We start from the raw sequence: 15,242 nt of genomic DNA, 5'->3' as shown, positions 1-15,242 counted from the left end.
GCTGGTCCTCCCACGTTTTCTATCTTTCGGCTCGCTGTCTGCCATCCCTCAACACCCTCCGTGTCCTGAAAGGCACCTCCTGGGGAGCAGACTGAGTGGTCCTTCTCCGCCTCTATCGCGCCTTAGTGCGCTCGAAATTGGACTATGGAAGCATAGTTTACTCGTCTGCTCGGCCGTCTATTCTTCGGCATCTCAACTCTATCCACCACCGTGGATTACGTTTAGTGTCTGGAGCTTTTTACACCAGCCCTGTGGAAAGCCTTTATACTGAGACTGCTGAACCTCCGCTGTCCAATCGGCGAGCTGTCCTTCTGAGTCATTATGCTAGCCATCTGTCTTCCATTCCTGCAAATCAGGTCCATGACATTTTTTTCGACGCCTCCTTGGATTTAGGGTATGCTGGCCGCCCTTCCTCCCTACTACCACCGGGAGTCTGATTCCGTCAACTGCTCCATTCTCTTTCCTTCCACTTTCCTAAAACTTTCTTGACAACTTGGGGTACAGCACTGCCTTGGCTCCGGCCCCGGACCTGCCTGCTCCGTGACCTTTGTCAGTTTCCCAAGGATGGTACTCCTTCTCTTGCTTATCGTCGGGCATTTGCTGCTCTATGCGCACAAATGAAGGATGCCACTTTTATTTACACTGATGGCTCAAAAACATCGTTTGGTGTTGGGAGCGCCTATATTGTTGGCGACACCCCAAATCGATTTCGGCTTCCCGACCAGTGTTCGGTTTATACTGCGGAGCCTTACGCTGTTCTCCAGGCTGTCCAATACATCCGTCGCCATCGGCGGATACAGTATGTTATCTGCTCAGACTCTCTCAGCTCTCTCCTCAGTCTCCAAGCTCTCTACCCTCTCCACCCTCTGGTCCACCGGATTCAGGACTGCCTCCACTTGCTCCACTTGAGGGGCGTCTCTGTGGCGTTCCTCCGGATCCCAGGACATGTTGGTATCTGTGGAAATGAGGCGGCCGCTATAGCGGCCAAGGCTGCAGTCTCTCTTCTTCGGCCATTTATTCGCATGATTCCCTTCGCCGATCTACGGAGTGTTTTATGTCGTCGTGTTGCTCTTTTATGGCACACACATTGGTCAACACTTCCCAATAATAAATTGTGGGACGTGAAAGCTCTTCTCTGTGCTTGGACCTCTTCCTCCCGATCTCGTCGTCGGGAGGAGGTAATTTTAACTAGACTCCGGATAGGGCACTGTCTTTTTAGCCATCGACATCTTTTAAGCGGCGATCCTCCCCCACTCTGTCCCCACTGCCCTCAACTGTGGATGGTGAGACACCTTTTACTTGAGTGCTCCTATTTTACTCCATTACGCGCCCGTCTACAGCTGTCGCCTGATATATCTTCCATTTTAGCAGATGACACGCGATCAGTTGATCGCGTTCTCGAGTTCATTAGTGCCAGTGAGATGACGTCAGTAATTTGAAGCTCTTTTTGGGGACAAACAACCCCTCGTCTATAGTGGTTTTTTAAGCTTTCCTTCTGTTTTTAGTTTCCCCACTTTTTTGAGTTTTGTTCCCATTGCTGCTGGTTTCCAGTTTCGTTTTTTAGCTTTTCCTAAGTCACAGACCAGGCGCTAATGACTGTAGCAGTTTTGCGCCCTAAAACCATAAAAAAAAGAGGAACCAACTTCAAATCCAGATATTCGGTGTATCAATCATTTCAGAAATGAATCGAGCACTTTCCAGTTAATTAAAAACCTGCTGAGCTGCATTCGGTGCAAAAACATTTGAAATGATTGCATTACATTGTGTGTGTCCACATTTGAATTTAGGATTGAAAAGTTTAACAACTGCTGTAGTACAGTCCATTGACTTAAAGCTATGGTTATGCATTGCACTGTGGTATGAAAACGTAGCTTCTTGTGCTGCCAACTGCCTATCCATTTCTGTTACTGATTTTAAGTTTACATAGTAGTCACTCACGCATTTATTTGCTCTTTTCGTTTGATCACTCATACGATGTTTCTTCGTCTTAATGTGATTCACAATGTCAGACCTTCCACCATGACCAATAGCAGATTTTGATCTGCACAACGTACATTCTACAGTTTATCCACTACCAGTGCTAAAAGGAAACTCGCTTTTTATATTGCTGTTAAAATTACACTTTCGTTTTGGCATAATGAAACAGCGATTGCACAGTGCAAAACATTAACAGTGTGGTGACGAAAGCCAGAGAGCAAGTATCAGTGGTGTAGAGTATCTCTGGACCGAAAGGACGGATTCAGTGGATCGATTTAGAAGAGAAGAATCTTAGTTGTTATTCGTAACTATAGTGCGTTTAAAATTACTTGCGAGCTTTGACAGTTCTGTACATGTTTGGGGTATGCTGAAAGTCATCACACACTTCCTAGCGTAAATAATTGCGCAGTTAATAGCAAGTCAAACAACCAATAGCCTAAAATACTCTAGCCAAGTGGAATCATAAAAAAAACGGGACATTTGAGCGTCCCCAAAAAAACTTTCTGGACAGTGGGACATTTTGGTAAAAAACGGGACTGTCCCGGGAAAAATGGGACGAATGGACACCCTACCTAGTGACTATGCTGGTAGGAAAAGATTACATTTATTACACCATACTGATGTGGTACACAAACATGGGATAACAAAATGAACTGTGTATATTTGTTTCTGACCTTTTTGCTTTCCGCCACCTTCAGATCATACCCTTGAGGATATGTACAGAGTTTGCAAGACCCCTTGCCTCATTATGCCCTAGGGTCCGGGGGTTAGAATAGGCCCGAGGTAGTTCTGCCTGTTGTACGAGGTGACTAAATGGAGTTTCACATGTTTTGGCCTTTATATGATGGTCCCCTGTAGGGTTTGACCTCCATTCTTCAAAATTTTCCCAGAGAGCAAGCCAATTGGGGAAGGGCACCTTACAAGGTGCATCGTGTCGATCGTGCATTGAGATCTTTAGCTCACTTTCTCATCGTTGCATTGCAATCCTGCCCATTCTCCATCTCTTGGGTGAGGACACTGTCCTGGATGCATTTTCCACCGTGCACTATGCAGTGTCAATTTCTGCATCGACGATGACCATGGACTTCTTTGCACCTGATATCCGGCATGGTAGCCAGTCCGTTGTGGTGGGGCCACCATGTACCCTGTTGGTTGTAGCCCCCTGACCACACAGGGATCACTCTGCTGATGCCTGCGCCATTAACTCCCTACATATGCCAAGGAGTAAATGCCCATCCCCCTGGGGCATCGGGACTCCCGGCAACAGCCATCCTGCCAGGTGGCCTTTGCAGCGGCTGGGTGCCACTTGTGGGGAGGGCCCCTGGTTGGAGTGGGTGGCATCAGAGCGGATGACACGTGACGAAGCGTAGTCAATCATCTCTTGCTGGTAGTGAAACACAAGGATGGCAGCGGATCTTATTCGTCCTGGTATCTTGTATGTTTGAGAGGTGATGGGTAATCTTTCATAACAATGAAGCCTCAGTTTTTTGCTGATCATTTAGGGGGCAAGTTCAGGGAGGTGGAGGGCTTGTCCAAAATGAGATCTGGGTCAGTCTTCATCAAAACAGCATCCTCTGCCCAGTCACGGAAGTTACTCACTTGTGACAAGATGGGGGATGTTTCTGTAACCATCATGTTCCATAAGAGCTTAATATTTGTCCAGGCTATCATATTTCACAGAGACCTTCTTTTGCAGTCTGACAATGAGCTGCACTCCAATTTAGAGTGGTGAGGTGTACATTTCGTATGGCATGTCCACTGGGGTCCAAAGGACAATCAGGTTGCCACTGGTGCCTTCATCTTGGCCTTTGAGGGTGATAGCTGCCCAAGAAGGTGTGATGTAAAGCCCTATATCCCTCCCCCGACGCAGTGCTTTAAGTGCTGGAAGTTCAGCCATATGTCTTCCCGCTGTACTTCCAGTGCCACATGCCGAGATTTCGGACGCCCATCACATCCCAATACTCCATATGCCCCGCCTCCCATCTGTGTCAACTGTGGAGAGCACCATTCGCCTTGCTTGCCTGACTGCAGGATTCTCCAGAAAGAAAGGAAGATCATGGAGTACAAGACCTTGGACAGACTGACCTACTCTGAGGTGCAGAGAAAATTTGGACACCTGCATCCTGTGTGTATGATGTCATTTTACGCCACCACTACAACAGTTCTAGCAACATCAGCTCCGCCAACCCAGGTCACCTCTCAGAGCCAGAAGACTACACCTGCACCCTTGATGGTGGTGGGCATTTCCCTCCCTGTTGCTCCTGCACCACCTACTTCGGGAGCAACACCCCCTCCACCCCCCCCCCCCCCCCACCACCCAACCATCATGGACGTCCATTTCTAAGCCGGAGAAGTGACACCCACCAGTGGCTGAAGAGCCCAAAAGCAGCTGGTCATAGGGCTTCATGCTGATCCTCAGTCCTGGAGACTGAGCCAGTGAAGTCCTCCCAGCCAGGGAAACCCAAGGAGCAGCGAGAGAAATGCAAAAAGAAAACCCCTAAGACCAAGGAAATTTGCAGTGGCACACACACTACCGCTACCTACAAGCTCTGCGGCTGAGGATAGGGTGGAGATTTTGGCTTCTGCTGAGGACCTAGATCTCGCCAGACCCTCAGACACAATGAATATAGACTGCTCAGGCAATAAATCGGTGGCAGCAGGTGACTCTGAGGCGTAAACTGCCTCATTGAATGTTCCATGCCTTCCCAGTCTCACGATGTCATCCTCCAGTGGAATTGTGGCGGTTTTTTCGACCGCCTGGCTGAGCTATGCCAACTGTTAAGATTTACACCTGCTATCTGCATTGCCCTCCAGAAAACCTGGTTCCTAGCAATGCGGACCCCTGCCCCCCTCCCCCTCCCCCCCCCCCCCCCCGCCGCCCACGGCTATAATCGATATTACAGGAACCGTAGTGACTATAATCGAGTGTCAGGCGGAGTTCGCGTTTATGTCCTCCTAAACTTGGTCTGTAGTTAACATGTGCCCTTTCAAACCCCTCTTGAAGCTGAGGCTGTCAGAATAAGGAAGACGCAGGAAATAACTGTCTGCAATGTATATCTTCCTCCAGATGTTGCAGTACCCCTGATGTATTAGCTGCACTGATTGATCAACTTCCCAAACCTTTCCTACTTCTGGGAGATTTTAATGCCCAAAACCCCTTGTGGGGTGGTACCACGATTACCGGCCAAGGCAGAGATGTCGAAACTTTACTGTCACAATTCGATCTCTGCCTCTTAAATACTGGGGCCGCCACACATTTCAGTGTGGCTCATGGTAGTTACTCGGCCATTGATTTATCACTTTGCAGGCCAGGACTTCTCCTATCTATCCACTGGAGTGCACATGGCGACCTGTGTCGTAGTTACCACTTCCCCATCTTCCTGTCACTGCCCCAGCGTCAGGCACATGGACGCCTGCCCAGATGGGCTTTGAACAAGGTTGATTGGGGAACTTTCACCTCTGCTGTCACCACTGGATCTCCCCCACACGGTAACATTGATGTGATGGTTGAGCAGGTGACTAGCACAATTGTTTTCGCAGCAGAAAACACAATCCCTCGTTCTTTAGGGTGCCCAAAGCGTGAGGCAGTCCCTTGGTGGTCGCTGGAAGTCGCTGAAGCAATTAAGGAGCTTCGGCGAGCTCTTCAGCGGCATAAGCGGCACCCTTCCCTGGAGCACTTCATATCCTTTAAATGGCTCCATGCCCATGTTTGCTATCTTATCAAACAATGGAAGAAGGAGTGTTGGGAGAGATACGTCTCCACCATTGGGTGCCACACGTCACCTTCCCATGTCTGCTCAAAGATCAAACGTCTTTTCGGGTACCGGGCCCTGACAGCTGTCCCCAGTATCACCATAAATGGCGAGTTATGCACAGACGCAAACGCGATTGCCGAGCGCTTTGCCGAGCGCCTGCCTTAAAAGAATTGCCCCCCAGCCTTATGCATACTCAAACGGCGGCTGGAAGGGAACGTCCTCTCATTCGCTACACGCTGCAGTAAATCCTATAACACCCCATTTACAGAATGCGAGCTCCTCAGTGCCCTTGCACATTGCCCTGACACAGCTCCTGGGCTTGATTGCATCCACAGCCAGATGATTAAACATCTCTCACCTAACTACAAGCGACTTCTTATCGTCATCTTAAACTGGATCTGGTGCTATGGCGTCTTTCCATCGCAATGGTGGGAGAGCATCATCATTCTGTTGCTCAAACCCGGTAAAAACCCACTTGATGTCGATAGCTATCAGCAATTCACCGTCACCAGCGTTCTTTATAAGCTGCTGGAATGTATGGTATGTCAGCAGTTGAGTTGGGTCCTGGAGTCACGTGGCTTGCTGGCTCCATGTCAGGGCGGCTTCCGCCAGGGTCACTTTACCACTGATAATCTTGTGTCCATCTAGTCTGCCATTCAAACAGCCTTTTCCAGACGGCAACACCTGATTGCTGTCTTTTTTACTTACATAAAGCATACAACATGACTTGGCGAAATCATGTCCTTGTCATATTGTATGAGTGGGGTCTCTGGGGACCACTCCAGATTTTTATCCAAAACTTCCTGTCACTCTGTACTTTCTATGTCCAAGTTGGTGACTCCCATAGTTCCATCCATATCCAGGAGAATGGAGTCCTGCAGGGCTCTGTACTGAGTGTTTCTCCATTTTTAGTGGCTGTTAACTATCTAGCAGCAGCTGTCGGGCCCTTTGTCTCACCCTCTCTGTATGGAGATGACTTCTGCATTTTGTACCGCTGCTCCAGCACGGTTGTTGCTGAGCGGTGCTTCCAGGGAGCCATCCACAAGGTGCAGTCATGGGCTCTATTCCACAGTTTCCAGTTTTCAGCCACAAAGTTGTGTATCATGCACTTCTGTCGGCATTGTACCGTTCATCCGGAAGCCCCACTTTACCTTAATGATGATCCACTCACTGTAGTGGAGACATATCAATTCCTAGTACTGGTTTTCGACACTCAATTGACTTGGGTCCTTCATCTTCGTCAGCTTAAGTAGAAATTCTGGCAGCACCTCAATGCCCTCCATTGCCTGAGCAACACCAATTGGGGTGCAGATTGCTGTACGCTGCTGCAGCTCTACAGAGCCCTTGTCCAATCCTGAACTGACTATGGGAGTGTGGTTTATGGTTCAGCAGCGCCTTCAGCATTGCATTTACTCCACCCTGTGCACCACTGTGGGGTTCAATTAGCGACAGGATCTTTTAGGACAAGTCCGGTGGCCAGCATACTGGTGGAGACTGGTCTCTCCCCAGTGCAGATCAGACGTGCGCAACTGCTCGCCAGTTACATAGCACACATTCATAGTTCTCCTGAGCATCTGAATTACCCTCTCCTTTTCCCGCCCCCGGCAGTCCATCTCCCTCATTGGTGGCCCAGATTGGGGCTAACGATTGCGGTTTGCATGCAGTCCCTTCTCTCCGAACTGGAGCCCTTCGCTTTACCACTTCTACTTGCAGTCCGTTCACATACGCCTCCATGGTGTATGCCTCTGCCGCAGCTGCGTCTGGACCTTTTGCATGGCCATAAGGACTCCATTAACCCCGATGCCCTCCGCTGTCACTTTTCTTGGTGTGTTCTGGAGCTCTGGAGTAGTTTACACCGACGGCTCAATGGCTAATGGTCACGTAGGCTTCACATATATTCATGAAGGACATATTGAGCAGCACTCCTTGCCAGTTGACTGCAGTGTTTTCACTGCAGAGCTGGCAGCCATATCTCATGCTCTAGAGTACATCTTCTCATGCCCTGGCGAGTCATTTCTCCTATATACTGACTCATTGAGAAGCCTACAAATTATTGACGAGTGCTACCCTCACCACCCTTTGGTAGTGTCCATTCAGGAGTCCATCTATTCCCTGGAACAGTACCACCATTCCGTGGTGTTTGTGTGGATCCCAGGACATGTCGGAAATCCCGGGAATGACCTTGCCAACAGGCTGCCAAACAGGCAATGCGGAAACAGCTTCTGGAGATAGGCATCTCCGAAGCTAACCTGCGTTCTGTCCTACACCACAGGGTTTTCTGGCTTTGGGAGACGAAATGGCATAACAATATGAACAACAAACTGTGTGTCATTAAGGAGACTATGAATGTGTGGAAGTCTTCCATGCAGTCCTCTCTCAGGGAATCAGTTGTCCTCTGCCACCTCCACATTGTTCATACGTGGCTAACGCATGGTTACCTCCACCGTCGCGAGGACTCACCTCAGTGTTGCTGTGGCTCCCAAATTACAGTCGTCCACCTCTTGCTGGACTGCCCACTTTTAGCCGCTCTGTGGCAGGCATTTAACTTTCCCAGCACCCTGTCTTTGGTGTTGGGCAACAATGCCTCCACAGCAGCTTTAGTTTTACATTTTATGCGTGAGAGTGGGTTTTTTACTTCTATGTATGTTTTAAAGCATGTCCTTTGTCTCTCTATGTCCTCCACCCTAGTGTTTTTAGGGTGGAGGTTTTAATGTGTTGCAGAGTGGCTGGCTTTCCCTTTTTATTCTTGTGGTTGGCCAGCCACTGTAATCTGTTTCCCTGTTTTACTCTCTTCTGTTTCTACTGTCTCTCTGTTGTTTTCTTGTCCTTTTTTGTTCCTTTTAGGGTTTGTTGCCTTCGCTTCGTTCTTGGGGCTTCAAGTTTCCTAGGAAGTGACAGTCAGTTTTGATGCTGTTCCATAACTCATGTTGTTACATGAAGAGAGTTGGAAGTATAATGACTAAGAGCACAGGTTCGAATTTTTTACATTCTATGTTCAGATCCAAACTCCCGAGTTAATTTTTTCCTTTTGTTGTCACAGAAGTGTGAGAGATCAATGGTATCAACATATTTGTGACATCAAGAGATATAATGGAAATATTTACAAAATAAACATTTCAAATAATATTACAGTAAGATTTTATTATTAAAAATCTTAACCTTGTGTAGCTAACAGTAATGTAATCCGGTGCAGCAGTGAAGCATGAAAATAAGCCTGTTTGTGCAGAGTTTATTTTAATGTGCAACAGCTTACAACTAATGGCAGACAATGATACACACACAGAATGAACAGCAAAAGCCAAAGCTTCTAAGGAATGGAAGACACACAAATCAAAGAAAAATAGTATTGCTTCTTTGAGAGGACATTTACATTGTACTATTAACACCCTCCCTCAGTGTTAATTACCAGTGTTACAAAACAAATTACGAGCTGTAAGTTAGTTCTAAGAGGCTACTAAATTTTTCAAATTTTATTTTACCTGGTGGCTTTGTTAGATCATCAGCTTGTTGGTCATTTGTGCTAATGTGCTTTAACATAACATTTTTAGTAAAACTTTCTCTCTTATGGACAAAATTTTCGCATGTGCTTTAGTTTATGATGGGACTGTGGGTTCTTGCAAAGGCTTATTACCAACATATTGTCTTCATAAAATACAACAGCTTTTTGACTGTCAGAAAAACTTTGATGGAAATTACTGAGCCAACAGGCTTCACTAGCTGCCATGCTTAAGGCTACAAATTCAGATTCTGTTGATGACAGACTGACAGTGGATTGCTTCTTAGATGCCCATGAAAAACTACAACCCAACCTTTTGAAAAGATAACCACTTGTGGACTTAGTGTACTCCATCAGACAATCAGCCCAATCAGAGTTGACATAACCAATTATAGGACCAGTACATTTTTCATCCCTAGCGTATAACACTCAGTTTTAGGATTTCCTTAATGTAATGCAAGACATGTTTTAAAGCATCCCATAAATCCAGATATGCACATGATTGATACTTGCTTAGAATATTTACAGCCATGCAAATATCTGGTCTGGAAACTATCATACATTAGTGACCCTATTAATTTTCTGCACCTTTTCACAATGTTTTCATTTTCAGGTCTTTCTCTTTTTAACATACTGTGATCAAAAATTTGCTCGGGGGGGGGGGGGGGGGGGGGGGGGGGGTGTTGAAACATAATTTAACTCAAACATATAAAAAATTTTCAACACTTTTTTAAAAGAGGTGCTTTGGCAAATAGTAATAGTACCTTCCCTTAAATTTTGAACAGTATTCATTCCCAAATAGTTCATAATCATACTCAAATCTTTAATTTTAAAGTTACCACTCAGTAACAGCTTCAAATTGTCAATTTCATTCTGGGAAGTTGAAGCTATCAGCAGATCATCAGTGTAAAAAAGTATGTATGCTTTATTGTTATTTTCTGTCTTTACATCCCAGCAATACTCAAAATAACTTCTTACAAATCCTAAGCCAGTTATTACTGTGTGAAATTTAGCATTACAATGTTTGGGCGAGTCCTTTAAACTGTACAGAGCCTTTCTAAGTTTGCAAATCTCACACTTCATTTTACTGCAACATCCAGTAGCTAATTTGACATGAAAGTCTCCAACTATCTCTCAATAAAGAAATGCACTACAGACATCCAATTGATAGATGGGAAAGTTATTCTCATTACAAAAAACCAGAAACAGTCTCAGTGAAGTTGGGTCTACTACTGGACTGTATATCTCTGAATACGACAAGATTTTTTGGAAATCTTTTGCTACAAGGTCAGCTTTATGAGAAAAAACATTAACTTTTTCATCTCTTTTTGCTTAAAAACCCACTTTCTGTCAATAACATCAATCATTTGGCTTGCTTACATAATCCCATGTGGTGTTTTCTTCCAGGCCTTGCAGCTCTCTTGCTATGGCATCTTTCCAGTTTTTAGCTTCACTACAAGAGATTGCTTCAGTGTAGGTGCTGGGATTTTCACAATTCACTGCTGTCAACAGGCCAAACTTATAATCCTCAAAGTAATTTGGGTGTTGAATTTTCCTCCTGGGTCTAATATTGTATGTCTTCTTGTCATTAAAAAAAAAAAAAAGAACAAGAACTTCCTCTGCATCCTCAAAAGAAATGTCTCTGGTTTCACTGTCTTCATTGATTTCTTGTTCTTCTCTAGGCTGCCATATTTTCTTCCACAACCTCTGTCCTCCTTTCTTCTTTCTGTTGTGAATCTCAAGCTTTATCTGTGTTCTCTTTATCAACAAATGCTACATGATCATCAGTTTTAGTCTCCCTTTCAGATACTGCTGGCGACAAGAAAATGGTGTACCTCAGTGTTCTTTGTGAACGGTATAAATATTATGTACCCCTTCACATCATCATCATCATAACCCCTATCTTGCTTTTTGGGTCTAGTTTCTCTTTTTCTTTGGGTACAGGGACAGACACATGAGTTCCAAATATTTTCAAATCTACTATGGGTAATTATCTGCATAAAAATCTTCAGAAGGAGTTTTACATTCCACAGGACTTGGATCAGTATGATTTAGTACAAAAACTGCCATGTTAACTGCTTCAGCCAGTAATGTTGGGGCATTCCTGAAATTACTGAATGAGCGGCTTCAACCAGGGTGCACACATCCCTTTCAGCTCTTCCATTTTGATGTGGTGTGTACACAATGCTTCTTTGATGGGTTATGCCATTTATGCTAAATAAAAAAAATGTACCCAAGCCAGTATTCATAAACTTCAGTCCATTATCACTCCTTAGAACTTTAATTTTCAGACCAGTATCACACTCAGTTTTTGCAATAAAATTCTTACTCAAACTGATAACTTCAGTTTTCTATTCCATAAGGAAACCATAAAGAATCCTTTGCAATAACCTGTCATCTATACCACCGCAGGGGCTGCATTCTTTAAACTTTCTTTGACTGATACAAATATTGCCATCTGTGTAAGTCTAAATAAACTGTATTTATTTTTTGTTGAGGAGTGCTATGTTTACAGTCAAACTGACAAATGAAAAGGAAGCAGTAACTTGTTCAAAATAGTAGCTGTCCTGACAATTGTGCTATGTTAAACTTAATTTGAACAGGTGTAAATAGTTTAGACTAGTTGGACAGTAGTTTAATAATTAATACACTTTCTAAGAGCTGATACACTTCATTAATTCAGACCTTGGTTTGCTCTTCGTTCCTGAATGTTTTCCTACACAGAGCTACAGAACATGACATATACGTACAGTATTTGTACCAGGATGTAGAGATATTTCTCACCCTTTGGCTGTCTTTTATTTTCTCTCCTTCTTTCCTATTGCTGGTGATGTAGGCCTATTCTATGCTGGTGTCTTTGCACCTTTTTTTGTTTGGAAGTGAGTTCCTCACTACAGCAAATTGTGATTCAAGTGTTAACATTATAGGTCCTTCTGGTACATAGTTTTGCCCTGTAATTATTGTAGTTGTTTTCTTCTTCTTCTTCTTCTTCTGCTGCTGGTGGTGGTGGTGCACTTTCTGATGATAATTCTTCATACAATTGTGTATTCATTCCCGCTTTCACTTAGGTAAAACAATGCCAATAAATCAGGAAAGTTATGAATGGTGGTTGCTCCACCTTGAACTTAATTTTTCTGAAATGAAAGTGCATTAGGCCCTATACCATATATTCATACATATTTTATATATGAAATATTGATATGTAATGTACATGTTGACAAATGTAAAACCTTATTAACTGGCCTAGTGTGAATGAATAAATAAATAAATACAACTGAAGACCTTTTGCAATTTATTTGATGCCTGAAAATTTTATTTTCAAACCCCTGACCAATGTTTCAATCCATGAAGTACCTGAACTCTCCAACTTCTTCCTTCAAATACATTTTCTTAGTAGATGTAAATTATGTCATTGAATGCCTTCTTACTGTAGTAAAATTAAAAATTTACTCCTCCAGGTTGTGGAAGATTTGATAGAGACAAAGCACATTTATACTTGTGCTTGGTCTGAATGCCAGGGCGGAAACTACAAACAGGTGAGATGACATACTTAGTTGCTCATTAATGTAATGTAATTGTAATATTAGAAGTGATCCACACATTTAATATACCATGGGAAACAATGTTGATACTAAATTAAGAAATTTTCACCATCAGTATTTGACTAGCAAGGGGAGAGGAGATGACAAAATTTCTGAATACCAAACATTATACCTCTACCCTGTATTTTATTTATTTATTTATTTATTCTTTGCCCATGGACTCCAGCTGAAAATTCAGCTGAGAGTATTGGGTGTGTCATACAATAAGCTATTAACATCATACTTGATTTCATTATATATAAATGAAACAAATGATTAAACAGAAATAGTCCATAATCATACAAAGGTATTACATGTTTCACATTATATGTACACACAAATCCAAACAACATACATGATAATTTTAAACGTACATTTCAGTAATGATATAACATATTAAACACCATCTTAGTATTCACTCAAACTGTATATACATTTCTCTGTGAGATATAGTTTCAAATGATTTTTAAAACATTTTAGGTCTGTTTCTTTTTTAATGATTTTGGGGAGTTTATTAAAAAACCTTTTGCCTGCTTCTTCTGGGGCAGTCATAGACTGTTTTAGATTTCTGTTTATCATGTAGTAATTTTCATTTCCTCTTTTACTGTGTTTGTGTATATTCTGAATATCTCGAGTGTCTCATGGAGTGAGGGCATCACAAAGTGAGCTCCACAGGGTTCAGTTTTGGGTCTTCCCCTATTCCTTTCAAATGTGAATGACCTTCCATGTAATATTCAACAATCAGATTTGATACTTTTTACAGATGATACTAGAGTATAATAAATCACATTAGAGAGAAAGCAACAGAAGAGATCTCCAAAGAATTATGCCGTTCTCAGAAAATGGCCTCCCATGAATATTGGAAAAAACACCCTATATCCTGTTCTGTAGAGCAATTAGCCACAGAAGTAATGGATGCAGCAGATGACCAGAAGTCACTGAACAGGACAGAAGGCTCCAAAATATTTGGTTGTACATGTTGATGAAAAGGTGAAGTGGAAGAACACACTCTCAAGCAATTAAGCTTCTCTGCTTTTGCTCTTTGTATAATTGCTAATTTTGTAAACAAATGAATTTACCTCATGATTGTTCAAAAGTAAGCATTAAAATATGTGGTTTTCACCCATACTAGGCATACTGACTGTGCCTTCACAGAACATGTATTCGCTAACGAAATTTGTCATAAATAATCAATCACATGTCCTTTCACACATAGCTATCTATTAAAGTGCGAGGATCCCTCACTCTGTGATGCTTGGGTGTGCACATCTCTATCTACCACATTTTAATGGAGTATATTTTATACCAGGACGCAAGGGCAGAAGCAAATATTGGTGGGGATATGCCCTCTATTTTAGCTGATGATGAGACAAGTGTAACTAGGGTTTTAAAGTATTGCGATGTGTGTGGACTCTGGCCTAAGCTTTTAGGCTGGAGGTTTTAGTGTGTTGCAGAGTGGCTGGCTCCTCCTTTTTTTCCCCTTGTGGTCAGCCAGCCACATGAATCTGCTATATTGTTTTAGCTCCTTATACAATTTTCTTCCAGTGTTGTTCATGTTTTACTACTGATGCAATGCTTCGTGCCGTGCTTCGGTGTGCGTACGGACATAGTTTTTCAACTTTTGTTACATGGGTTTTATGTGAGTTTTATCTTCCTGTTCTGTGTGTTTTACTGCCATGTCTCAATCTGTTTTTATGCATGGGTACTAAAAACCTTGCTGTCGTGTACCCATACAAACAGCTCTATCTAATCAATCCATCCATCTAATCCATCACAATTTTAAAAGAAAAATTACATCGTTATCTACAATATTAGAGGAAGCAACAACCTTTATTACCCATTATTAGAGCTGTCAGTGGCTCAGAAGAGTTCAATATGCGGCAATAAAAAGTTCGATCATTTGCCTAATAACCTAAAATTTATGACAGCTAACAAAGCAAATTTTAAATAAATATTTTTCAGAACATCAGCAAAGTGTTACTATTTAATATATTAAAATTATTGTCACATTCTATCAAGTGTCAATGGAAAATTCAGTTATATCATTAATAGGTTGCCCAGTAGAGACGCATTTCCAGACTTTCATCAGAAAATCTTCACAAAATAATTACCTCAATTTTCATATCATTTCTCCAATTAGATTGTAGGAAAACCTTCTGAGTGGACTGATGACAATGATAAGTAGAAATATCTTTTGCATATGGAGTATCTCCTATTAATACTATGATGTGCAAAACTTGATATATGACAGCATTTCTTGATAGTTTTAAAAATTGTTTCAAAAATGAGTTGCAGTTTAAACTTGCCAGTAATTAGTCTGAATTTTCTATTATTGTAATGAAGTGACAGTGATAGTATTTAACATGATAACGAAAACTGTCAATCCAGATCACAATAATTAGTATTTATTAGCTCTTGTAACTGGTTTGTCAG

General features: G+C 42.8%; 1 protein-coding gene across 4 annotated transcripts in view; it reads left to right on the top strand.

The window, feature by feature from the left end:
• The window catches only part of LOC126253084 (uncharacterized), a 238,955-nt gene that overhangs the window by 17,292 nt on the left and 206,421 nt on the right, over window positions 1-15,242 (top strand). For all 4 annotated transcript variants that reach the window (XM_049954185.1, XM_049954184.1, XM_049954183.1 and 1 more), the window contains exon 2: window positions 12,687-12,764. In XM_049954185.1, coding sequence (XP_049810142.1) covers window positions 12,687-12,764 — 78 coding nt within the window. The remainder of the gene's footprint in view (window positions 1-12,686; window positions 12,765-15,242) is intronic.

This window comes from Schistocerca nitens, chromosome 4 (assembly GCF_023898315.1).
Source record: "Schistocerca nitens isolate TAMUIC-IGC-003100 chromosome 4, iqSchNite1.1, whole genome shotgun sequence".
NCBI classification, from domain to species: Eukaryota; Metazoa; Arthropoda; class Insecta; order Orthoptera; family Acrididae; genus Schistocerca; species Schistocerca nitens.
This window is presented reverse-complemented; position numbering and strand designations above follow the sequence as displayed.